General features: G+C 44.5%; 1 protein-coding gene across 6 annotated transcripts in view; it reads left to right on the forward strand.

Moving 5' to 3' along the window:
* Positions 1–27612, forward strand: part of RNF157 (ring finger protein 157) — a 110791-nt gene that overhangs the window by 15104 nt on the left and 68075 nt on the right. For all 6 annotated transcript variants that reach the window (XM_053295368.1, XM_053295372.1, XM_053295373.1 and 3 more), the window contains one exon: positions 25265–25383. In XM_053295368.1, the coding sequence (XP_053151343.1) occupies positions 25265–25383 (119 nt within the window). The remainder of the gene's footprint in view (positions 1–25264; positions 25384–27612) is intronic.

Raw genomic sequence — 27612 nt, forward strand, 5'->3', positions numbered from 1 at the left:
GGCTATATCTGTATTTACTTGAAAGAAAGAGCTCTGAATTTAAGTCAAGTCAACCCCCAATTTCTAACAAGAACATGGGGGGAAACTGGTCTTGAATTTAGGGTGATAGGGTAATAGCAGACCTTTTGATATCCAGGACAGTGGAAGCTAGTGCAGCTGATAGCACTGACAGGCACCAGAGTACAGTAAACAAGTGAGGCTTCTGGTCTCCAGAGTGCATAGGAGGACAGGGAGCAGTATCTAAAGCACACTTACGTACAACATACATGTGAACCATACTGCCATGCAAGCTATAAATACAAACCAGACAGCCAACAACCTAAGGAACTTAAATAAAGGTAAAGGACAACAAAGAGCATTTGAATTTTTTGAAGCTGTGCAGGCTTTTCTGTGGGGATGAGGCGACAAGAAGGTGCCTATGCCAGGAGTACTAGGTCCAGAAAGATTATGGTTGGGTTCAGAGAGACAGCGGCTGGCCTAAGGTCTTCAACCTTTTGCGGCCTATGACCAACCTCTAACTACAACCAGCAGCAGGGGAACCTACTCACTTCGAGTTTATTTTTGAACCATACACATCTTCCTGTTCTCTCTAGGGCAACTAATAGCTGGGGAGAACAGGAGGGCTCCTCTGTACCTTTGATAGTTGCATGAGATGGCTTTCTAGTCGATGCAGCTCGTCATGCTGGGATAAGAAAAGCTGTGCTGCTGAAGTGTGTGGCCGAAGGTATGCCACAGCCTACGAGAGTATGCCACATGGCTACAAGAGCAGTGTCTAGCATTGACTCTGGTCATCATCTCTCTTTTCTGACTCTTTTTAAAAAATAGCAACTTGGGGATGCCACTACTGTGACCCATTTTAAAGTCATGGTATGACTCACCATCTGAAAACCAATCATCAGTAAGTTTGTGTGATGGAATGGGCCTTTGTTCAGCCTAAAAACTCATTCAGCTTTCATAACAGAACTTCCCTCAATTCCAGAAGCCAAGCATTGCTATTCCTTTGAGGATTTCTTGTCTCTTTCCCACCAGCCTGTTGTGAGCCTGGTGATCTCCATGTGTCTCTTTAGGTTAGAACAACCTCCAAGTATTCTTACCTACCAGAACATTATGGAAATAGTTACTCCTATTGTTTTGGAACTTCTACTATGGGGAGAAACATCAAGCTTTTGAAATAACTGTTGAGTTATTGGATCCTAGGATATTTTGCCTGTCTCCAAGAGGAAGATTGCAATTACCAGCTGGCTTTACCTCTTCCCTTTGCCAGATGCTAAATTTGCAAATCTTTCCCTATAAAGGACACAGACAGCTTTTAGGAGGTTAGATGGGGTCAGTCATTGGAGGTTGCTGTTTTCAACATGTTTCTTTTGAGTTAGTTTTAGCTTCGTTAGCTGAGACCAGGCTGCATGTCTCCTGGGAGCATGCAGACTTCTCCACGATGCAAGGTTTTGTGTTCAGAACTGCAACTTACCTAAGAGCCACTGAGTCTCCTGTTCTTCCAGACAGGAAGAAGGGTATCTCACTTGTGTATTTTAACCATTTTGCTTTGCTTGCCTGCAGGAGCGGAGGGAGGCCAGCGGCAGCCTGGGATCTGCTGCTGCTGCAGCCCCCTAGCCTGGCCCCTGTGTCTGACATCAGATGTGGGGGCTTGGCTTAGCTCCCAAATTGGACCACGCAGCCCTGTTTGGGAGTTAAATCTACATGTGGCCAGAGTGTGGATTTCTCCCTGCCATTTAAAGGCAGGGAGAGCCACTCCAACTGTGCTGTGAGTGCAACACTGGCCGATTTAGCTCAAAAACCGGGCCATGTGGCCCTGTTTGCAAGCTAAATCACCCTCCCCCCGCGTCAGACGCAAGGGTGTCTCTGGGGCGTGAAGTGTGGCCCCTGAGGGTCGGCGGCCTGGGTTCTTTGAACCCATCCGCTCAATGGTGGTGCCGCCCCTCTTGCTAGTAATCTGTCCTTCTTCTTATATCTACTTAAATAAACTAGCTTTGGATTGTGTTAAACTTTATCTGGCTGGAAACTTCTCTGTTCTGTCACCCCATGTGCCTGCTCTGGCTACACGCTCTTTCAAGAGGTTTTAAGCCTTTTTTTGGTCTTATTTTGAGTTCACCCTGGTTCTAGATGGAACAGGGAAGGTTTTAGTATTCGATACGATCACAGACCAGTGCAGTTTACAAACAGAAGTCCAACAAAAACATACATAACCTTCAGATTTTATAATACAGTGGTTTTACTGGCTGTCAAACAGAACATAGCCACATTATAGGATCTCAGGTCATTCTGGTCATTTAAAAGATAATCAAGATAAAGAGTCTGTACAACCTGGATGGCAATTAATAAAAGCGGTTACAGGTTGCGTATCCCTTATCCAGACATCTGAAATCTGGGATGCTCCAAAATCCGGACACCATGCCGTAACAAAAAACAAAGTGCCTCAGTTCACTCGCTCGCAGATTTCCAGTTTTGCTGCTTTTAAACATGCAGTCAAATCTTACTTATTTCAGAAGGCTGCACACATCTCATCCCCCTCATTGCCCACCTAGGACATTTCTCCCCTGGTTCCGTTGTCGCAAGCCCATTCCCTGCTTTCCTCCCTTGCATCGCCTCCTCCCATGGCTCTGGGGTCCCCACGCACCCCTCCTACATTGGCAACCACTAAGTTCTCTTCTTTAAGGGGGGGCTGCAGATCCCACAGGCAGGAAAAGGCACAAAGGCTCCTTTCTTGGGGGAGGGGCTGGAAGGGAAGGTGCCCGTGCCGAATGTTTCTTCCCAGTCGCCTCTCTAGGAACCTGGACTCCCTCAGGTTAACCCTTAAACTGGCCTTCCCCTGGCAGGAGGCAGCAAAGGGGGCTCCTCCATCCCTGCCTTGCAAGAGAGAGCAAAGAGTGCATGCTCAGTTTGGCACCTGCTCTGTTGGTGTCTGTTTTGGTGCTCTGTCGTTGTCTGCTCTGTTTTTATAAAATACAGTAACTTTTCATGTTTAGACTTGGATGCCATGCCCAAGATTATGCAAATATTCCAAAATCTGGAAAAATCCCAGATCTGGAACACTTCTGGTCCCAAGCAGTCTGGATAAGAGATACTCAACTTGCATATGTATATGCCGTGTATCTTGGTAAAATTGACCATGGAGGAGCACATGAGCCATTGTTTCAATATCACCTGATTTGCAGACAAAAGTATGTTCTTTGTAGGGGATTTTTTGATATCTTCCTTCTAGGACTGCTGATTGCAAGGCATTGCATTGCGCCTGTGTCAGAGCTCTATGGTATTTTGGCACGATTATCTGGTTTAGGTATCTGGCAGGGTTGAAACCCAGAACTTGGTTGCCCAAATGGACACCAACAGGAATTGAGCCCTGATCAGTTTGAAGCTCCATATTGTACATTCTTTGTCTGAGTTTGACCCTGACATTTCAGACTCCAGAGTTATTAATGCAAGAGGGGAGAAGCCATAGTGATGCAGCCCTTCATCCAGCTCTCTTTTCCACGTGGAGTGATAGCTATCCTTTAATACAAGTGGAGCTAGGCCTGCAGGGTGGAAAACCATCTTCAGCCAGTATTTGAAGATATAAATTCGTATTAGTATTAGTTTTGTCTCATTGGAGACTGGTGGCAGCCCTACCGACAGAGGTGTATCTAGGGAAAATAGCACCTAGGGCAAGCACTTAAATTGTGCCCCGGTCCAAACATCTGACACCCATCTTTCAGATAACTTTACCATAATATCAGCTCAAATATACAAGTCAAGCTCATTAATCTTTTAATATTTAAAAAACTATTTAGCAGTGGACGCAGCCTGACCAAAAAATGTTGGAAAACTACAAATTTCAGTATGCTGGGGCTTATGAGATACCCAAATACTATGTGGAGGTGTACTTGGAAAACTAAACAGAAGTGCCTGTCTAATTCTCTACTATGCATTGTAGCATCACTATTACATAAATCTTAAAAATAAATGGAGAATTTGACTTTTCCCAGATACTCTGAAAATAATTAAAGGATATGCAGAGTAAACTAGGGGTGTGCACGGATCAGTTCGGAGGCCATTCTACTGGCCTCCGAACCGGTCTGGAGAAGGGGTGGTTTTGGTTCGGGAGGGTTAGGGTGGGGGGTTCCATTAAGGGCGGGGGGGGCTTTACTTACCCCTCCTGCCCTTTCCCGCATTGGCGCCGTAAATATTGTAAGAAATCCGGGCGGCAGGATCCCTCGCCGCCCGCTTCTATTACCGATTATGGCTCTGCTCCTCGGAATTTTAAACATCGGGGGGCGGCAGGGTGCTTCCCTGCCGCCCCCTCGAAGCCCCCTGCTGCCGCTGAAGCCCCTTTAAATCTCACCCGGACCGGAGATTCCGGCGGAGAAGCCGCGCTCGGGCAGGCGGCAGCGAGACGTCCGTCCGCCCGCCCGCTCCCTGCCTTGCTGAGTGCAAAGTGCAGGGAGCCTTCTGCGCACGCGCGAAGAAGTCTTCCTAGTTCCTTCTTCGCGCGTGCGCGGAAGGCTCCCTGCATTTTGCCCTCGGCAAGGCAGGGAGCGGGCGGGCGGACGGACGTCTCGCTGCCGCCCGCCCGAGCGCGGTTTCTCCGCCGGAATCTCCGGTCCGGGCGAGATTTAAAGGGGCTTCAGCGGCAGCAGGGGGCTTCGAGGGGGCGGCAGGGAAGCACCCTGCCGCCCCCCGATGTTTAAAATTCCGAGGAGCAGAGCCATAATTGGTAATAGAAGCGGGTGGCGAGGGATCCTGCCGCCCGGATTTCTTACAATATTTGCGGCGCCAACGCGGGAAAGGGCGGGAGGGGTAAGTAAAGCCCCCCCCGCCCTTAATGGAATCCCCCACCCCAGCACCGAACCGCAGCTCCGCGGTCCGGTGCACATGACTAGAGTAAACTGTGTCACTGCTTGGAATATATTCTAGTATTTCAGAAAGACAGTTAAAATGGGAGAAAGAGAGCAAGAAACTCCCAGTGGGCCTTAATACTAAGGATTTCACACTGACTCAAAGACAAACTCACCATTAATAGCCATATTATTAAGACATCACATTTAACTTACTTATCACAAGAAGCAAAGTAAGAGCAAATGAATACAATCCTAGCTCATAAGCTTCAGCTCAGTATTCACAAGCCCCGATTCTCTGTACATAGTGCCAAACTGAATATGTGTACAGTGACTTATGTTATATTAATTAAAAAAGAGTTTTTTTTTACCTGTAGCTCCTTCGGGGGGCTTACTAAAGGCCCTTTTTAAAATTGCAATTTTAATTGTGGTTTTAGTCTGGTCTCTTAACTTGCTTAACTTAATTTGTTTAACTTTACAAATGTTGTGAGCCCCACACCACCACCCAAGCAGTAGTGTACTGTCGGGGTGGGGTATAAATATTTTAAATAAATAAAATAAACTCTCAGATTTTCTCTTTGCTCCTGAGCTACACAAGCTCTGAAGTTACTGGCCAGACCACAGAATCAGTACTAGCTTATACAGTACATTACAAGTTACTGACCCTATATGGCTCATGTCACATGAGCCCTGTGTAGATGTCTTTCAGCCTTTAATTTATGGTTAAGACAAGAATTGGGTGGAGGGCAGGGACTGACATGTGAATGGCACAGATTAGGAAAATAAATTTTGGTGGCAGAGGAGCAGCAGATAGGGTGACATGGAAAGGCTGAAAACAATGGACTGTAATTGGTATGCTTCACAGAGAACAGCAAAAATGATATTCATAGTTTTTTCCACCAGTTGTAATGTTTCTGTATTAGAAGTCATTATTGTGTAGAAAATGTGCAAATATTACATATGGCATTTATAGTCATGTTTATATCGATAACATGCATAATCTTTTCTCCCCCCCCCCCCACTTTATAAAAGATGTGGGAACATACTTTGTGAAGGTATTGTTTCCCATTGCATGCACAAAGCATGTATGCCACAGAAATATGAAACTGTCCCGAATGACACACAGGATGTCTGACTTCCTATAAATACGTTATTTTTTATGATGAAATTGTATAAGGTACAAAGAGACCCTTAACTGGCTATTATTCAGAAGCTCACCATTGCAACCACACATTTACAGGGCTCAACAGAGACAGCAGTCAGTCTGTTTCACACACTTGTATCCCTTAGGGAGATTAGAGCAGCATACATGATGTTATCCAGGGGCGTAGCTAGGGGGGAGGGGGCCCCGTGTTTGACCCTTTCTCCAGCGGCCCCTCAGAGTGAGGGAGATAATGAAGAAAATAGGGAGGGGTGGAGCTGGGGGGGCCTCAGGAGCTGGGGGGCCTGTGAACCCATCCGCTCAATTATAGCTACACCCTTGGTGCTATCCTACCTTCCCAACAACCCTGTAAACTGCACATAGCCTAAAAGGGAGTGAATGTTTGTAGAGATGACTGTCAACGTTGACAGGTGGTGACGTATGTACTGTATATCTAAGCTCTGATCCTGCTGAGGACCTTTACTTCTAACTCTCTTTGGCAGCCTGGTAAAATATAAGTATGGGCTGAAAACACTTGAATTGTGTTCTCCCCCCCACCCTCTTTCTGTGCTCCTAATTGGAAAAGATGCTTGGCTAAGCCCAGGCCATTTTACTTTTCTTTAATAGATGCAACTACACTGTTGCGCTAACCACCTGCCTCTTTAATCTGTTCTGTCAAGACTGAGGGAATTTCTGCCAAGCGTACACAGAATGCATATGGTCTTTGATTTAATGTCTATGTTACTCGATTTTTAAAGAGAAATCTTCAGATTTTTGTATTTTATAGGTGTGTTTCAGTGGCTCTGTTACTGGTTCTCCTTAATATAGATATTCTTTTCCTGTGCCTTTCCCGTTTTGGTTTCCTTCCATATATTTTAATTTTTCCCCCAAGGATTTAAAAATGCGGCATTTGTGTTTGTATAGTTTTTACAGTGCCCAACTTGTCATTTAGCATGTGAGGTACACACACACACACACACACACACAGACAAGTCATCTTAAAAGTTTGTGTTTTTTTTAGTAGAGAAACACTCTGGCTTTTATCACATAAATAATTTAAAACAAATATTGCTATATCTCAGTATGGATTAAATTTTGTAAATATTTGATTAAAATAACTAATAAAGATGACTATAACTAGTAAAGTAGACACATGATTGTTCTGTCTCAAAAATCTTCTCAAATGCATGACTTTAATTCAGGGATTGACAGTATTGTTTGACAGCCCAATTGGCCCCTTTGCTCTATAGTGGGCGTCCTTCCTCTGTCCCATTACTGTCTCTAAAGGCTTGCCTAAATGTATATAGAGGTTTCCTTTAGCACTCTAGCCCCATGCAGGTGTTAACAGCAAAATCCGCTGTACATGCTTACAAGCACCGAAAGTGGGTCAGGGGTTCCGCCTCAGCATGTCGCTCAACCTTTCCACTGCACCACTCATGGTTACTGTGGTGTCTGAGGAGGGAAACCCTGTAACTGTGATGGTGGGTGCTTCCATGATTGACATTCTGGATTGCCCCAGGTTGTACAGTTCATCCAAGTGCAGAATTTTACACAACCTTTCCAAGAAATGAAACTTGTGTTAAACATTTTCTTGCACTTCTGATTTTGTGCTAAAGCATCAGACTGGTGATGGAAAGCCCTCATGATCAGCCATGTTAATGAGAATCTGCTTTAAAATGTCTTAGCAGATGTTATGATGCACACTCATGGTTTATTTCTTCACTTTAGACATACATTGGGTTTTATACCAGTTTGTCATCACTCTTCTTCCACCCCACCCCATATAGAGAATTTTAGTTTAGTGAGAGTGCTGAGAATTCTCAAAGGTTCTTAGCATCCCATACAGAACCACAGTTCTGTGGAGAGAGGAAATATCTGCTAACCCAATTTAAGTCGGTGATATAGATCTGCCAACAGAGATGTGTTGCTTTTTAGTTCTGTAGCTGCTGCTATACATTTTTATTGTTTTAATAGCTATGGTGAAGCTGGTTAGGAGGCCCTTGTAATTATGTAGAGGTTTTGTTTTAGGTATTTCTTTCTGTCCTCATAAGTTATTATCCTTTACTGGCTACAAAGATAAAATATTGTCATCAATTCTAAATATATTTCACAGGTCAGATTAAAATCTGATTATACTGAAATCCCTGCATTTAATCAGTGATTAGTGAATTAAGACTTTCATCCATACTTTCACAGATGGGCAGTGATGGTTGGCTTCAGAGTGTAGCTACTAGGGCACAAATGGTCATCTTCTCACTTTGATGTAACCCTGAGGAGGGGAGAAAACTCTCAAAGGCACATATTGATCCCAAGCTTTATCTCTGCTTAGCTGTTGGCGTCCAAATGATTATGCAGTTACTGAAGTAGAAGACACTGGTGTATGTCTCAAAGAGATCTTCTTCTCTCAAGTGAATATCTGTTTATAGATCCCTCACTGACTACAACAAAGAAACAAGTCTCAGAAGTGCTCGTTTTATTTTTAAAATGCCTTTTCCCAGCTTGTTTGCTTTGTTTCTTTTTCAAAGCAACCCTTGAGAAATAACTGCGCTGCTTTTTTAGAGCCACAAGTCTGATTCTGTAGTCACGACAAAGTGATTTCTTTTTAGTGTTCTACCATTACAAAAAGTACATATTCTTATTTCTTTTAAAATTGACACAATTTATCTTCTCTATATTACATTTAATATGGATATTTTCCTTGTACAAGCCAACCAAATCTCATAAATAGCAGTTGGTAAAATCTATTTCTTAGACTGATGTGGGAGGTTTAAAAGTTGCGCTGATGACGTAAGTGTGGGCATCTTATGCAACACAGGGCACTTGTAGCAAAAAAGTCTTGTAGCACCTTAAAGACTAACACATTTGTTTCAGTGTAAGCTTCAATGGATTGCAGTCCACTTCATGAGTTGTGTGTCATTCTTGGTTGGTACATGTGGATAGAGGAAGAAGAAGAAAAAGAATTGTGAGCTGGGATCAAAGGTCTAGGAAACAGGAAGACGATTTTTATGTAAAGTCAAAATGTAAGTGATACGCACAGGGATTATTCACAACAGCAGTAATAGTAGATAATATGCCTTCCTGGCTATGCTAAATCATTTAACTGAAGTATGAAGCATTGAGACAGGAAGTCACCTTAAGTGGTGCAGTGGGGAAATGCTTGACTAACAAGCAGAAGGTTGCTGGTTCGAATCCCCGCTAGTACTATATTGGGCAGCAGCAATGTAGGAAGATGCTGAAAGGCATCATCTCATATATTGTGCAGGAGGAGGCAATGGTAAATCCCTCCAGTATTCTACCAAAGAAAACCACAGGGCTCTGTGGGCGCCAGGAGTCGAAATTGACTTGATGGCACACTTTACCTTTATTGGGATAGGAAGCCATTGTTCTTATTAGATCTTCTATCCAGCAGCAGTGATATAGGAAGGTGCTGAAAGGCATTATCTCACACTGCGCTGGAGGAGACAATGGTATTCTACCAAAGAAAACCACATGGCTCTGTAGTCACCAGGAGTTGATACCTACTTGAGGGCACAACTTTACTTTTACTTTACAGGTTAACTCAGTCCGGTGAACTATGGAACTAAGCATCATGGTACGCCAGAGGTACAGTGAGTGGCTTTTCTTACTCACCGTTAAATGCTTGAGATAAGAGCTTTGTTTAGGAGTTATAAGTACAGCATTCACAAACAGGCTCTGGCAAGCCTCCCCTCTATCCTGCCCACAAGTACAGCATTTGTCTGAGGAATCGGATGCCTTACTTGGAGACAGGTTAGTGTTTCCAGTCATGGGTAGAATCTCTCCCAGAGCACATCATTTGGCATAGGGGCAAGGCTTGCCTGTGTGCTTTTGTGGATGCTGTACCTGGGTAAAGCATCCATGCTTACCATAATGCCTGAATAGGGTTACGGACAGTAGAAATTTATACCAGTAATAATAGGAAGCAGTTTTCCAGGCTAAACTAAGTTACCAAGTAAAGATAGTGAGATGAGAAACCCACATATAGTGAGGTGAGAAAACCCACAAGCGAAAATGAATAGGGTCAAATCTCCTAGTTCCAAAAAAGTCAGGTTGGAGTCTCCCTTTGAAGCTCCTTGTTGTAAAATTGTGACTTGCAGTTCAGCAGTAGTGTGTCCTGACACATTGGTTTCCCCACTGGTTTTTGCGTGTTGCCATATCTTTAATATTGCTATTTTTTAATGTCAATTTGTGCCTGTGTATTCTTTTGTGAGGTGATTGATCTGTTTGTCCTGTGTAGACTGAAGAAAGGTATTGTGGATAGCATAGAGCAGGGGTTCCCAACCTGTGGTTCTCCAGATGTTGCTGAACTACAACTCCCATCATCCCCAGCCATAATTTATTGCAAGTCACAATTTTACAAGGAGCTTCAAAGGGAGTCTCTAGCCTGATTTGCTTTGAACTAGAATTTAACAGGAGATTTGCTACTATTCATTTTCTCTTGAACAAAGATGTGGGTTTCTCATTTCACTGTCTTTACTTGGTAACTTAGTTTAGCCAGGAAAACTGCTTCTTACTATTACTGGTATAAATTACAACTGTCCTTAACCCTATTCTGGCATTATGGTAAGCATGGATGCTTTACCCAGGTACAGCATCCACAAAAGACAGGATGCCTTCTTGTCTTAAGGAGGCTATTATTAGACCTTATCAGAAGGAATCTGCATTGGACCCCTCGGAGTTGGCTAATTACAGACCCGTTTCTAATCTTTCATGGTTGGGCAAGGTAACTGAGTGGGTGGTTGCCTCTTGGCTCCAGGCAGTTTTGGATGACACAGATTATCTAGACCCATTCCAAACTGGCTTTCAGGTGAGCTCTGGGGTTGAGACTGCCTTGGTCGGCCTGATGGATGATTTCCACAATTGGTTATTGACAAAGGGAGTGTGACTCTGCTGATCCTTTTGGATCTCTCTGTGGCTTTCAATACCATCGAACATGGTATCCTGCTGGATCACTTGAGGAAGGTTGGACTGGGTGGCACTGTCTTACAATGGTTCCGTTCCTACCTCTCTGGAAGATTCCAGATGGTGTCACTTGGAGACTGCTGTTCTGCAAAGTGAGAGCTAAAGTGTGGAGTCCCACAAGGCTCCATACTGTCTTCTATGCTTTTTAACATCTACATGAAACTCCTGGGAGAGATCATCAGGAAGTTTGGTTTGGTGCAGGGTGTTATCAATAGGCACATGACACTTAGATCTATTTTTCCATACCAACTTCATCAGGAAATGGCATAACCCCACTAAATGCCTGCCTGGAGGTGTTAAGGGGCTGGATGGGGCATAACAAACTGAGTTGGAATCCAAATAAGATGGAGGTACTGACTGGAGGGAGCTGGGACCTGAGAGATGGCTTAGATCTGCCTGTTCTGGATGGGGTTACACTCCCCTGAAAAATCAGGTCTGTGGCCTGGTAGTGCTCCTGGATCCCAAACTCTCTCTGGTTTTCAGGTTGAGGCAGTGGCTAGGAGTGCTTTTTATCAGCTTCAGCTGATACAACAACTGTTGGGAATTCTCTCTGGTAAGAGATACCCTTCTATTACAGCAGAGTGCACAGAGGCAAAGCACAGCGGAGTCTGCCCAGGCATGTGTGTCTGCCAAGAGCAAAGATACTTGGAGCCAGTTCATAGATTCAAATCAATATAAGGAGTCTTTATTGGTGAATTCCATTCTAGATAGGAAAGTGGAGAGATAGTATCTCTAATCTAGCTAGCTAGCTGGATACAGACAGATGCTGCCTGCATCTCTGTGCACACATGGTGCAGAGAGAGGCAAGTGTGTGTTAGGGAGGAGAGAGAGGGAGGCAGGCAGGCAGGGAGTCCCTGAGAGTAGCAATCTACATACCAAAGGGATAGTGTCAGAGCAGTAGAGAGGAGGAATGACCAATGTCTTGACCACTCTAGCCCTCTGACTCACTAGTCTGTCCGCCTCTGTCATTGAGGCATGAGACGGTGCAGAGTCCTTCACTTCCAACACCAACTGCGTCCATTTCTGGAAGTAAATGACCTTAAAACAATGGTAAATATGCTGGTAACCTCTAGGCTTGTCTACTATAGTTCACTCTTCAGAGGGCTGCACTTGTACATAGTCCGGAAACTACAACAGGTACAGAATATGGCAGCCACATTGGTCTCTGGGTAAACCCAAAGGGACCATATAACACCAATTTGTGAAAGAACTGCACTGGCTTCCGATATGTTTCTGAACGAACTACAAAGTGCTGGTTATTACTTATAAAGCCCTCAACAGCTTGGGTCCAGGGTACTTAAGAGAGCGCTGCCTTTGTCATGAATTCTGTTGCCTATTAAGATCATCTGGAGAGGTCCACTTATGGTTGCCGCCGACTTGTTTGGCGACTTGGGACTGGGCCTTTTCTGTGGCTGCCCCAGTGCTTTGGAATATGCTCCCTGTTGAAATAAAAGCATCTCTTTCTCTGCTTGATTTTAGGAATATCCTTAAGATGTACATTTTCCCCATGCTTTTAACTGAAATTTTAAATTCTTAATGTGTTCTACTGAGATTGTTTTTACTTGTTTTGTGAATTTTAACTGTTTTAAATTTTGCATTTGTATGTTTTAACTTTACACACTGCCAAGAGGTGTCTAGATCAGGCGGTATAGAAACATGATAAATAAATAAATACATTGCATTGTGCTGTCCTCCTCCCCCTGAATACAGAGAGTACATGTAATTCAGTGACTTTCTAAAACTAATGAAACCTGTGATATATTCTGAAAAATCAGTTTAAGAGAGGAATTAAAACTTGGAAATTTATTAATGTACTAAAAAGCATCAGAATGGCTAAGACTCCTGTTTTTAAGTTTTGTGCAATGTAAACAATAAAGAGATTCTGCCATCTAGAGTATTGTGCTTGGTTATAAATTGGTCTCTACACTTTCCCTTGGCCTTTCAGCTTCAATTTTCTTCCTCTGTTAAGTTCAAGGCAGCACTGAATGTAACAGTACCATGGGGCAATGGCCAGCTGGATGTGTACTATCTACCCCTTACTTTCCTAAGATGCTTTCATTTGAGTTGGTGAGAGTGACATATTGTAGTAGTGACAGACTGTATGTGAGGGGAGGAACTGGTAGATGCAGGATATGAGACTTGGGGCAGTCAAGTGTTTGTGGCAAGTACCTGTATCTTCATAAGGTGACACAAGAGATGGCAAGAGGAAGAAAGGGCAAATCCTGCATTTGTGAGTATATGTGCATGGGACTGAACTCTGCCATGGGTTGGCTCCATCTTAAATTTTGACCACTTAATTTTTGCAGTTGTATTACTTATTCAAAGAAAGGCCTCGTGCTTCTCTACTTAGGTGATGTAAAATTCTGAGGGATGGGCATCACCACTAGCCACCTGCTCTATAACAGGACAATGGGGACTCTGCTCTCAAGAGATGACTTTATAATTAAGACAGTCTGGTAACACCTGCACGGTGAGCTTCTCTTGAAGGGATAAACATAATGCTCACCTCTACACTATTTGTAAACTATGAGCTGCATGCAGGCAGACCAGTTGGTTTAAAAGAGCGTGTGATTATTTCCCTCAGTTTCTTGGTGCTGCACATTTTGCTACTGGGATGCAGTAAGCAGCTACCTAAGTTGCCAGCGAGAATATTAATTTTAGGCTTTGTTAATTTTATTTCTCCTGGCAGTTGTATTTTAGTCATTGTCCTTGATAAATTGAAAATGAGTTTCCATTTAGAGTGTGCAGGGAGGACAAAATACAATTAAGCTGGTTATTTGGCGAGATACCAAGTAGGTAGCACATCAGGTTGAGAAAGCACAGTAATGACTGAGCCTGGAATGTTGAGAGGACTGTCAGTGTTTGTGTCCAGGCCTTGTCTCCGGTTTTCCTCTTGTTTCAACTTAAGCAAAAACTGGCTCTTGCCTTTTGTGCCTGCCTGCAAGTGCTTTCCTCATTCTTTGACATCCTCGGTGGAGTCGTTCTGGTGCCACGGAATGCTTTCAAGCATTTACCTGTCTGACTGTGGCAATAGAATGCTAGAAAAATTGCGTGTGGTGCCTGTATATCTTCCACAGTGAGGCAAACAGCAACTTTGGTGGGGAGACTTTGAATCACGGAAAGGGTTAATAACCATCTTCCCCAGTCACAATGACATGAGCAGGGCTCAATGCTTGTATTGAAGTAAATAAAAAGTAGGAATAAAAATGATCCCGTGTGGCTTGTTTTTTTGATTGATTGATTGATTGATTGATTGATTAAGTACTGTCAAGTCGGTGTTGACTCTTAGTGACAACATAGATTCTCTCCAGGATCATCAGCTCGGCCTTTAAGGTCTCTCAGTGGTGCATTCATTGTTGTCGTAATTGAGTCCATCCACCTTGCTGCTGGTTGTCCTCTTCTTCTCTTTCCTTCAACTTTCCCCAGCATTATGGACTTCTCAAGGGAGCCCGATCTTTGCATAATGTGTCCAAAGTATGATAGTTTGAGCCTGATCATCTGTGCCTCGAGTGAGAATTCTGGTTTGATTTGTTCTATGATCCATTTGTTTGTTTTTCCTGGCTGTCCATGGTATCCTCAAAAGTCTTCTCCAGCACCAGAGTTCAAAAGCGTCAATGCTTTTTCTATCTTGCTTCCTCAAAGACCAGCTTTCGCATCCATAGAGTGTCACAAGGAAAACCATTGTCCAAACGATTCTAATCTTTGTAGGTATAGACACGTCATGGCATCCAAATATCCTTTCCAAGACCTTCATTGCAACCCTACCAAGTGCTAGTCTGTGGTGTATTTCTTGACTGCTGGAGCCTTTACTGTTGATGGTTGATCCTAAAAGGCAGAAGCTATCCACCACTTCAGTGTCTTCATTATCAATTCTGAGGCTGGTTGCTGTACCCGTTGTCATTAGTTTAGTCTTCTTGACATTTAATTGTAGTCCCATGTTTTCACTGTGCTCCTTGACTTTCATTACTAGAGCTTGCAGATCATTCTCAGCTATGAGAGTGGTGTCATCAGCGTAGCGCAGGTTATTGATGTTTCTTCCTTCAACTTTGAAACCGCACTCATTTTTAAAAAGTATATGTTTAGCATATGTTTAGCTGGTTTTGACCTTTAAAGCCCTAAACGGTTTGGGCCCGGGGTATTTGAGGGACCGCCTGCTCCCAAGGGTTGCTGCCCGCTTGATGAGGACATCTGAGGGGGCCCTGCTCCGGGTGCCAACAATGAGAGAGGCCCGGCTGTCGTGCACTCGGGACAGGGCCTTCTCTGTTGCTGCCCCCAGACTCTGGAATGCTCTCCCAGTGGCATTCGTTCCTCGGACTCCATCATGGCTTTTAGAAAGCTTGTAAAGACTTGGCTTTTTACCCAGCTTTTACATAATCGTTTTTACTGCTGCTTCTGGGTGTTTTTATTTGTTATATTGTTTTATGCCTGTTTTTATATGTTTTTATACTCTTAGCATGTTGTTTTTATTGTGTTTTTATTGTATGTTTTTAACTTTTGTAAACCGCCTTGGGGCTATATTTTAACAAAAGGCGGTATAAAAATGCATAAATAAATAAAATAAAATATAAGTTGAATAAATAAGGAAATAATTTAACAAATAAGGCCAAGCTCTCATACTTTTCCTTGATGTTTGGTTGCACAATAATAACTAGAAAATCAGTGTTTGAGAGGCCTTGCTTATTCCCATCCCCCTTGAAAATGGGCCCAGAGGTCATATTCAGGTTTGAATGTGGTATTTTATCATTGTCTTCTGAATATGCAAACCAGCTTCCATTCAGCTACCACCTAGGCATGTATTACAATATGTTCTGTACTGTACTTATCCTCTCCCGTTTAACTTCAAATGAAGAATTGCATTGTAAAAGTCCACGCTATGTTTCACTGTGATGTCTCAGTCTTCAAGGGAGGTACTGTATGGTTCTATTACTACAGTATTTATATACCGCTTTTCAGCAGTGTGCTGTGATATGCATCCTTATTCTTCAAAACATTCTTCAAAGAGGCGGCACAGTCCGTCAAGCATAAGCTGTATTCTGCCAGACGTTTGGCAGAATGCGCAGCCAAGGCCACCTCAATAGCAGTCTATTGTCATGCATGGTTGCATTCTTCTGGCCTTGCCTATGAGGCTCGATCCCGTCTTGAGGACCTCCCCTTCGATGGCAACACCCTATTTGGGGAAAAGACGGATGAAATACTGTGGAAGGTCCAACGCCTTTGCAACACACTTCACTCCATGAGCTACCAGTTGTCCACACCTAGACAGCAGAGGCCAACCAGATGGACCCACACGCCAACTCAGAGGTCCTCCACCCAATATCGCCAGGGTGATCACTCCCTTCTCACCCTGAAGTTCCAACCCTACAGAAAAAGATCTTCATACACCGTGCAGCACACACCCATCAACCAGCCTAGGCAGCCTGCCACTTTCCCAAAAAAACAGTGATTCTCCAGGCCAGCGCCAGTGGGGCACCCATCTGTCTCCTACCTTTTGGCACGGGAGGCCATCACATCAGACTCGTGCGTCCTCACAGTCTGAGTATGTACTGGAATTTTCATCTATACCCCTATTCAATCCACCAGTCACAGCCAAGGCCACCCCCACTCTACTGGCAGAGGTGGCTTCGCTACTCGACAAACGAGACATAGAACCAGTTGACAATCCCTCATCAGAGGGGTTCCACTCCCCATACTTCACCGTTTCCAAGCACAATGGAGGCCTCCATCCACCATCATCTTCACAGAGCCCAAGTCATCCAACAACTGTTAGACTATATGGCCTCTACGACACATTTTCTCCAACAGGCCCACCTTCATTCCAGGATCCTTCAAATTTGGTTCCTACATAACTTGCACCCCCACGCAGACCCTTAATCCCGGTGGCTCATAGTACCTGCCATGGTCAGTCCTGTAGTGGACAGATCTCTCCAACCTCTCTGTGGGTGCCCTGTTTCATCCTCCGCAACCGTGACACATCCTCACCACAGATGCCTCGGAGACCGGCTGGGAGGCCCACACCCACAATCTCTCAATCCAAGGCCTCTGGAATGCAGAGGAGTGTATGCACCACACAAATTATCTAGAACTTTTGGTAATTTTCAAAGCCCTCAGGAGCTTCTTACCACTCCTACACCATTTTGTAGTGACCGTACAGACTGACAACGTCACGGCGAAAGCCTACCTAAACAGACAAGGTGGCACAGGCTCCCTCAGTCTACTTCACCTATCTCTCGACCTCTGGTCTTGGTCTGTAGACCACAACCTCATGCCTATAGCTGTACACATCCTAGGAATGGCCAGTGTTCAGGCTGATGTCCTCAGCAGGGTGGGAATGGACTCTCACGAGTGGCAACTGGACCCGGAGGTTGCCCAATCTGTCTTTCTATGCTGGTTCCACCCAGAAGTAGACTTCTTCATGTCCCACCTGAACACCCAGTGCCCACTCTACTTCTCCAGAGCAGGCCGGGGACCCTGCTCGTTAGGCGACGCCTTTGGCGCACCCTGGATGGGTCGGACAGCATACCTGTTTTCTCCCATCCCTCTTCTACCTTGGGTACTGCGTAAGATTCAACATGACAAAGTGGACTGCATCCTGATCACCCCTTGATGGCCCAGGAGGCCCTGGTTTCCCTGCCTTCTGCACCTCTCAGCAGGCAACCACTTTTACCTGCCTCTGATTTCTCATCTAATCCAACAGGCAGGTCAACTTCTATACCCAGACCTGCACAAACTCTACCTAACCTCATGGTGGATATCACCCACTTTCCTCTGTCATTGTTGGTGACAGCCAACAACCTGGATGGCTTTAAGAGGGGTTTGGATGACTTCATGGAGGAGAGGTCTATCAATGGCTACTAGTCAGAGGGCTGTGGGCCACCTCCAGCCTCAAGGGTGTGCCTCTGAGTTCCAGTTGCAGGGGAGCAATGGCAGGAGAGAGGGCACGCCCTCAACTCCTGCCTGTGGCTTCCAGCAGCATCTGGTGGGCCACTGTGCGAAACAGGATGCTGGACTAGATAAGCCTTGAGCCTGATCCAGCAGGGCTGTTCTTATGTTCTTATTACAGCGAGTCCTCTCCACTGCCAAGAAACCTGCAGCTATAAGGTCATACTAGCATAAATGGAAATGCTTCCTTACCTTTCTCAAATCCAAGCACATGAACCTCAGTGCCCAGAGGTCTCTGCTGAGCACTTTTGTACTTAGCTCCTTTTGTTAAAAGAAGCAGGCCTCAAGCTTTTCTCCCTAAAGGTCCACCTGGCAGCTATAGTCATTCACTCCCTGCTCTCCTCCACATCTTTCTTCAAAGACCCTGTAATCAAGAGTTTCCTCAAAGGTTTAGCCCACTTCTATGCTGATGCTCCTGTCATGTCTTCACCCTGGGATCTTTCTGTAGTGCTTAACTGTCTCATGAAACATCCCTTTGAGCCCTTGTAGACTATCTCTCTGGACCTCCTCTCCTGCAAGTTAGCCTTCTTAGTGGCTATAACATCTGCCAGATGGGTGAGTGGACTATAAGCGGACTCTCCTTACCTTGTCTTTCATGAGGACAAGGTGGCGCTTCATCGCTGTCTTACCCAAGATAGTCTCCTCTTTTCATCTATCTCAACCACTTACCTTACCAGTCTTCTTTACCAATTCTGTAGACAATGCACAAAGGCATCTCCATGTACTTGATGTCCACCAGGCCCTCGCCTTTTATGTTTCACCGCACCGCTACCCTATGTTCCACCCAGTCTCTCTTTGTTACACATTCTGGCCCCAACAAGGGTGGCAGATCTTCTGCCCAATCCATATCCAGGTGGATAGTAATGCTATAACCTTTTGCTACCAACTTACCAAGAAGGACTTACCTGCTCCCATAAGAGCTCACTCCGCTAGAGCAGAGTCGACCTCCACAGCAACTGACAGGGCAGTTTCGATTGGCATCATCTGCCAAGCAGCAATCTGGGTGTCTCCTCACTCCTTCATTCAGCACTATGCGCTAGATGTGTGCTCCCACAGAGATGCAGCTTTGGGCATGGTCATCCTATGATCGCTCTTTGCCTGGACTCCCACCTCCAGGTAAGCTCTGGGCATGAGTGCAGCTTGCTATGCATCCATTCGTGTAAAGCTGAGAGACAACGTTGAAGAATGTCCGGTTGCTTACCTGTAACTTGGGTTCTTCTAGGGGTCATCTGTGCTCTAACACACCCACCCAGCCTCCCCTCTTCATTCTCCAGGTCGTCAGACTCCAAGACTGAAGGAGGGAGGCCGTGATGTTACTGGAAGGGGGAGGAGCTACCACCTATTGGGAAGGAAATTAGCTTGGAATAACTCCAGTGAGGTCTCTGTGCAGGTGCAAAACCCATTCATGTTAGAGCACAGATGACTACTAAAAGAACCGAAGTTACAGGTAAGCAACTTGACGTACTATAGACTTGAATTTTTGAATCCATTTAAAAAGCCAAGTGGGGTAAAACTATGTAGGCCACCATTCACTGAATGGAGCTTCTTGGGGATCTATTTTCAAATGACTGTGTATCTGTTATTTTTTGAGATTTGTATGGAATTTGGTGGTGCTTGTTTAGTTGGTCCATCTAAAATTTCAGGTGGATTGGACAGGTAGTTGGGAATTTATGATCAACAGAATGTATAAGGCTTATTTTGGTAAAATGCAGTTGTTTAATGATAAAATGCAATATACTAAAAAGGTATTACTTAACTAATGTACTACACTGTGTAATGTAGAAGAGCAGTGGTCCCCCTCATTTTTTTAATCTCTGTGAGGAATCAGTTTTGTTCTGGGTGGCAGTATCAAGGCAGTGTGCACACATGTATTCAGAGTAGGGCTTTCCTGATTCAACCTGAGTGGGATCTAAAATGAACTGAGCAGACATCTAAAAACTTGTGAGCATGCACATGTGTGCACACCTTAGAGCAGGCCTGCTCAACTTAGGCCCCCCAGCTGTTTTTGGACTACAACTCCCATAATTTCCAGCCACAATGGCCAATAGCCAATAGCCAGTGATTATGGGAATTGTAGGCCAACATCTGCAGGAGGGCCGAAGTTGAGCAGCCCTGCCTTAGAGGGAACCGTGTAGAAGAGGGAATTTCATTTAGTACATCTTCTGTCCCCCTGTAGCACTAGGATGCACCAGTGAAAAATATCCTATTTCCACAACCGTTAGAAGTATAGAAAGGCCCCTCAGTCATGTGCTGCTGTTCATTTTGGTGAGCTCCAAAGGCATCTGTTGGGTTCTTTCAGATGGTTCCTTTTTCTTTCTGTGCAACTGTTTCCCTATAAATTATGCACATGGAAAAATGGGGCCAGAAAGCTGCAGGCATCAATAATTGAGAGCAGAATCTTCCTAAATGATGAGCTACGTCTTTATGTTTGTCCAGGTGCCTGTTTTATGTTGTGTTCTTGTTCCTATTTGGAAACTCTACTATATATCTTTTTGCTTGTAAATATAGATTTGCCTTCTGATATTTGGGACGGGAGTGTTCTCAACCAATTCTGTGAACTTTTTAATGTTTTAATATTGCATTTCTTCCCCCAAGGAAAAGTCATCTGTACCACAAAGCTTGTCAGAAGTGAACAGTTGCAACATATTTTTCATAATCCTTTGAAGTAAATAGGAGAGGACACTTCTGTGGATTTGCACACATTAAACCAGTCTTGTGGATTTATTTATCTCTTAAGTTTCTTTATACAGCCTTTCTGCAGTGAACAGAACCCAAGGCAACTTACAATTTTAAAAAACAACCTGAGAACTCTCAAACAACTGTCCAGAAAATATAAGTAGAATGAGGCAGGACATGCTGAGTCAGAGAGTCAATTCAGACTATCTGAAGCTGGCTGAGCCCATGTGCCCCCCCCCCCCCCCCGCCGGGGGGAGAATCCTGGACTGTCTCTAAACCATAGCTCTATATGGTGTTCAAACTCAGGAGCTGTGGTTTAATGATGGTTTAGAAATTAGGATATGAAATGGGGATCTTTGAGACCAGGGGCAGAGCCACCATTGAGCAGACAGGTTCAAAGAACCCAGGCTGCTGTCCATCAGGGGTTGCACCTGGTGCCCCAGCCACACACCCTGTGTCTGACGTCAGGTGCAGGGGGTGTGGTTTTGCTCCCAAACAGGGCCACACGGCCCTGTTTGAGAGCATATTCTGGCCAGTGCCGCATTCACGGCACGGCCAGGAACTCCCTGCCTTTAAAAGCAGGGAGATCAACTCCCAGCCATGGTGTGAATGCAGCACTGGCCAGCATTTGTTCTCAAACAGGGCCACCAAGCACTATTTGGGAGCAAAGCCACGCCCCTTGTATCTGGTGTCAGACACAGGGGGCGTGGTGGTGGGGCCACTGGTAGGAGGAACACAGGCCAATTAAACTATTGTGACATGTCCTTTGATAGGCAAGAATATATTTTACTACAATCCATCTTCCAAAGAGCTCTGAGTGGCATACAAAGCTTTCTTAGAAGAAGACTCTCTCTGTTAGGACTGTATTGAATAAGAAACTCTATTGGGGCTAGTTCAGACAATACAGTCCCTGGCACACTTGATTATGAAGGGGGTGCACCGAGACATCCCAATGTCCTCCACGCATGTCCCTTGATCATGTGGGCAGGGACTGTTCATCCCGAATGGTTCCTGTACATGTGCTTTAAGTACTTGTTTGAACAAGTACTTGGAGCACATGCAGAGGGACCATTTGGATATCCCCACACACACACACACACTCTAAAGGGATGCATCAGGAGGGCATCAGGGTGTCCACGCTTTCGGTATGTCCCCTTCATAATCATGTGCACTGGGCTCTGTGTCATTGGAACCGGCCTGTTGAGGAGCAGCAATAAGGTACGTGGAGAGGGAGAGTGTGACTGGTCCAGGGTCTCTCAGTGAGTTTCATGAGTGGGGATTTGAACCTCATCTCCCTCTGGTGTGGTGCTAGAGTTGAACTAAAACCATAAAGTGTGTGTTTAATCAGATGTGCATGGTAGTTAGTGGTAAAGTTGAAATACAGCTCAGTCTCAGGCTAAAGAGAAACCTAATCAAACACCCATCTTCTGCTTCTAGTTCCATGCCGGTACTGAACTGATTTTCACGGAGGTCCTTAATGGAACCCTTTAGTATGTTCAAAACACTTCTTCACTCACAAAGCTCCTATGCTGTACTTCAGCGTTCCTTTCCTTCTTGGTTGAAGGGCGCTATATAAATATCCGTCATCGTCGCAGTAGTAGTTGATGTTTAGTCTGTCTGGATCCCTTCTGACATTCCCTTTGCAGCATGGGGATGATGTTGGTACTGCCTTGTGTGTCCTCCCTGTGCCACTTGGGTAAAACCAGAAGGCTAAGGTCACATGATGGAAACAGCCCCTGATTTAGGATGTAGGAAGGAATCCTGTGGTGTGCCTCCTATGCCATTTTGCCCTTCGGACATTACTGGAGCAGGAGAGAAAGAGACCCACCCTGGGTTCAAAAGAGTCCCACAGGGGTTCAGCTGAGCACTTGGTCTCACATTCTGATCCCCAGTCATTCCCTTTCCTTCAGTTATGCTGAATGAATGAAGGAGTTGGACTGTAGCTCAGTGGCAGAGCATCTCTGCTTTGCGTGCAGAAGGTCCCAGGTTCAGTCCCTGGCAGCACCTCCAGCTCGGGCTGGGAAAGACTCCTGCCTGAAACCTGGGAGAGCGGCTGCCAATCAGTGTAGACAATACTCAGCTAGATGGACCAATGGTCTGACTTGGTATAAGTCAGCTTCCTTCCTTTTGTGCCCCCTGATACGTTTCGTATAGATGAGGGTTGAGAGACGGAAAATGGATCTGCTCTTACATGATTTACTAATACTAGAGTGCAGGAAATCATATATTGCTTGAGTGTAGTTTCCCAACAAATAGCTCCTTGAGTCTAACTCCCAGCAAAGAGTCTGAGCCTATGAATCAGGAAGTGTTTGGTTCAAATCTTATGTCTGCCATTAATTCATTTGGTGGTCTTAGCCAATGCCTGTTCCCGCCCTCTCAAATTTGGCTTCCTCTACCTGCAGTATGGAGAGAATAATACTGAGTGGTGCAGCGGGGAAATGCTTGACTAATAAGCAGAAGGTTGCTGGTTCGAAAACCCGCTGGTACTATACTGGGCAGCAGTGATATAGGAAGATGCTGAAAGGCATCATCTCATATATTGTGCGGGAGGAGGCAATGATAAACCTTTTCAAAGAACGTGCTCCCACCTTTGCTCTGCTGAAAGGCAAAGGGCTGTCTGTCACTGCTGGTGTGTCTGGGATTACTAGTCTGTAAAAAGTTCACTTGACCTTTTGCTGTAAAGTCTCTGAGGTTAAAAGTGCATTAAAAGGTGGGAAGGCACAGGTGTAAGAGGCCTGGATAGTATATATGATGCCTTTAACCAACAGTGTGTTTAAGGGGGCACAAGTGTCCTCTTTGGAGGTGTTAATGTAGCTTTTATTGACTGTTAGCATGAAGGGAGGATAAGCCCTGTACACAAGTGGTAGAGAGATAACTTTGTTACCCTTTTGATTACATTCCTTATGGAGTTTTTTGAGTGTTGCCAAACCTTGTTATTGTATAGTCTTGTAATATCTAGTGGTCTGGTTGGAATACCTCCTAGCTCTTAAGAGGCCAGAATTTGAGGATACATTCAGAGTAGAATTGCCCTGAACCTTTGCCGAGTTTGCATTTTGGTTCAAAAGTTGTGATTGGGAGGGGGATACACTAGCTCTATATGGGGTGTGTGTGTTGTGTTTACATACACAACACACACACACACACACTCACACACACTCTGCTGCCACTGCTGTTTGAATATATGCAGCATGTTATCTTAGCCTAAAGACCCAGACTAGTTGATTTTCAGTTTTCTGCTATCAATATAATCCTAGAATTCTGTGCTTCACTACATGAGATGTATGAAGTGTTTTTGAAGAGGGCAGCTCAAATTTTCCATCTAATTATCCATCAAACTCTGCATTTAAAAAGATAAATTATGCAGAACAGTTAAATGTATGAAGGCTTAATTTGCTGAACCTCACTCTATTTGCCATCTAAAACCAATATTTGACGTTATACAGAATGTTCCATTTTTAGTATGGTTTAGACTCAAGTTATGCGGTAGCAAGAAGACAGGCATTGATAAAATAATGGGCAATATAAATAAATAACCAGGTCGGGGGGCCTTTGTGAGGGATGAGTAGCCATGTCCTCTGCAAAAGCTCCACCCCTTAAACTGGTTTATTTAGAAAGCATGTTTTGTTTCCTTAGCTAAGCAGGGTCCACCCTGATTGCATATGAATGGGAGACTACATGTGTGAGCACTGTAAGATACTCTTAGGGGATGGAGCCGCTCTGGGAAGAGCAGAAGGTTCCAAGTTCCCTTCCTGGCATCTCCAAGATAGGGCTGAGAGAGATTGCTGAGCAAACTTGGAGAAGCTGCTGCCAGTCTGTGTAGACAATACTGAGCTAGATGGACCAATGGTCTGACTCAGTATATGGCAGCTTCGTGTGTTCCTATGTAACTACAGTAGCTTTTTCTTATTTTTGGCTGCATAGAATTTCACCAAATCTGATATTGGAAGATGAACAGCACTGGTTGTGAGTCTCTGGATGAGCTTGTAGTAGCTTATGCCCAAGATAGCTACCCTTCCTTACAGTTTTTGCACTTAGGAGTGCTTCAGAAGTGAAGCAGCCTGCTAGATATCCCAGAAGACCCTTCAGCACTGTTTGCTGCAATGCATGGTTCTGAAAAGTGTCAAAAGAGCTTGAGAGCACCTTGTGTCAGACAAATTCAGCAAGAGAAAAAGGATAAAGGTTAGGCATATCTGAAGGACAAATATTTGTAGATGTCTCTCTATCTGTCCCAAGGGCTACATTCACTTGTACATGCACTCAGGGCCCTAGGATATCATTTGGTTTGTATGAAAGAGATTGCAAAATACCATGAAAACAGAAGCTGTCTCCTGAGAGAGGGCTGAAGTGACAGTTTTTTCTTTTCAAGACAAACAGTTGTCTGTAGTTGTGTTCTCTTCAAATAATTTAGCACTGCTCTGTCAGTCTGGAATCCCTGGAGGAGGGAATACAGCCACTCATTAGGGTTTTCCTTTTGAGAATATACAGATAATCTGAACAGTAAGGCTAAATCCTGTTATGGGTGGGGTGGAATCCAACTGGGGGTGGGGGTTAGAAGAAGCTTTCTCCTTTTAAACTGAAGCCTTGGTTTTCCACAAGTGCCCATGTCAATTATTTAAGATCCTCCAGTTGTGACACTGTGAACTCTGTCCTCTGCTCTTCCTTGTTCAGACAGTTTCTGTGCTTTCCTCTCATTTTTCAGGAAGCTATTTTGCCAGTCACTTCATCATGGGAGGTGAGAAGTTTGATTCTACACATCCTGAGGGCTACCTCTTTGGAGAGAACAGCGACCTCAACTTCCTTGGGAACAGACCTGTAGCGGTAGGAAAAACTATTATGATTAAAGTTGTCTTTGTAGTTGTGGTGGGCAGGGGAAGATAGTCAGTGGAAGAGGTTTTCCTTTTTGTGGACTGTGGGGACAAGTGTAACAAGTGTGTTAATGGGAAGAAGTTTGGGTTTATTGCTGAATCCAGTTCAAGAACCCAGTAACACAAAAGGGGTTGTGAAACTTAAAGGCAGCTTTTCACTACTCTTCAGCCCAGCTGGAAATGCTTGTGGCTCTCCCAGTGGAAGCAGAGTTTTTGGTAGTACTGAAGTACTGTCTAGCTGATGATACTGACAGCCAAGATGCAAATTGGTGACCACTCAGAAATGTTTTAATTGCTAGGGCTGTGCAATTCAATTTGACCTCAAATCATTTTGGGTCAAATCAGAAGTAATTTGCAAATTCTACCCCAAATCAAATTGAACTCCAAATAGAGGGCCTTATTCAGGGTTGAGGAGAATCACCCCTGATTTGACCCAAATATATTTGGATGATTCAAACACCATTTTGAGGCCTGTTTTGCTGGGGAAACTAATCCTCCGAGGTGGGATGACACACTAAATCTGGAGTGGAGAGCTGGTCTGCCTGCCAGTCCCAGTCGGTAGACCAGCCCTCCACTCCAAACTCAATGTGTCTGCCCACGTTGGAGAACTGGTCTGCTGATTGGGATCAGTGGCTATATCAGCCCATTGCTCCAGATTTAGCTCGTCATCCTGCCTTGGAGGATTGGTCTTCCTGGATAGACCAGTCCTCCGATGCAGGCAGATGCACTAAGACTGGAGTGGAGAGCTGGTTTACCCGCTGATCCCAATGGGTAGACCACCTCTCCCCAGAAAAAAGCACCATTTTGAGGCCCATTCCCTGGAAGAACAGGCCTCAAAATGGTGGTCAAATCACTCAAATCAATTCAAGTGTTTCGGGGTTGATTCGTCAAGGTAATTAGCCAAGCCAGCTGTTTCCAACAAATCAATTCAAGTTTCTGCGATTTGATTTGAACTTGAATTGAATCACAAAAAATGATTTGTGCACACCCCTATTAAGTGCAGTGGGTCATTTAATCTAGCATTTTGATGAAAGTACAGGAGGCAGTAGTATTAGGTATTTTAGAGGGTGCAGCAGGGACTTATCTAAACGGTTGGTCAAGGCATGCTCCAGTCATGTTTTAAACCTTTTTGTAGGATAGCCCCACAAGTTCAAATTAAAAGGCAGTGCTAGACCTGGTATATAGAAGTAGCATCACTACAGTGAGGATTGCATTGTTGCTGTAGTAGGAATTAGGCAGAGCTATGTTTGCTTTTCCTCAAAAATTATGTGTACTTCAGTATTGCGGGGCAGAACACTTCCTTTAAAAAACCCAAAACCTCATAGACAGAGAAAACAGTTATATGCTGGCATTTGCAAGAACCTTATGTGTCACTGTATGCACACTGCAAGTTTTATTCTGGCTTGACTTGTTGTTAGCTAAGGACTGCTTTGGACAGGCTCCTTCCCCATGCCATCAAAGGGGACTAAGTCCACACACGTCCCTCCCCTCACCTGACATGCAAGTGCCTAATTACCTGGTGTGTGGGGTGGGGAACAGTTCATCTGAATTGTACAATGAGGGGCAGGCCAATGTCTCCCTCCATGTGATTAGGCACTGGTACATCAGGTAGGGAATGTGCACACCTGTGTTCCTCTTGCCACACAATTAAAAGAGCCAGTTAGAATATTATCTGAACTGGTCCTAACAGTGGTTTGAACAAACCAGCAGCTTGTATCAAATCAAGAATGGAAGTGTTAAATCTTCAGTTTGCATGCATAAGGAGAGAAGGGGAGAACACCTGTGTACATAACCATGGCTTAGGATTGTGTCTGAACTGGCCCTCTGTATACAAGATACTTTGTTCCATTCAGCAAGCCTGTAGGCAGAGACTTGTGTATTTTTATACTATGTATAGCATTGGGTGTGTTTACAAACAATAGATGATGCTGATGTTGATGATTTATTTATTTGGATGATGATGATCAGAAAATGCCTATGTTAGGTTCTGTTAATTTTATTCATGGTTCTAGTCCCCACTGTTGTAGTTAGTGTTCCCTTTTGAGCTATAATTTTGTAACAGGATGTGAACTCATAGCTTACAACAATAAAATTAAAATAGCAAAAATGTAGCAATAGAACTATTCACAATAGGAGCTATGGATAATCCACCTGTTATCCCGTCACCAAAGCTATCAGGGTG

This window comes from Hemicordylus capensis, chromosome 2 (genome assembly GCF_027244095.1).
Source record: "Hemicordylus capensis ecotype Gifberg chromosome 2, rHemCap1.1.pri, whole genome shotgun sequence".
NCBI classification, from domain to species: domain Eukaryota; kingdom Metazoa; phylum Chordata; class Lepidosauria; order Squamata; family Cordylidae; genus Hemicordylus; species Hemicordylus capensis.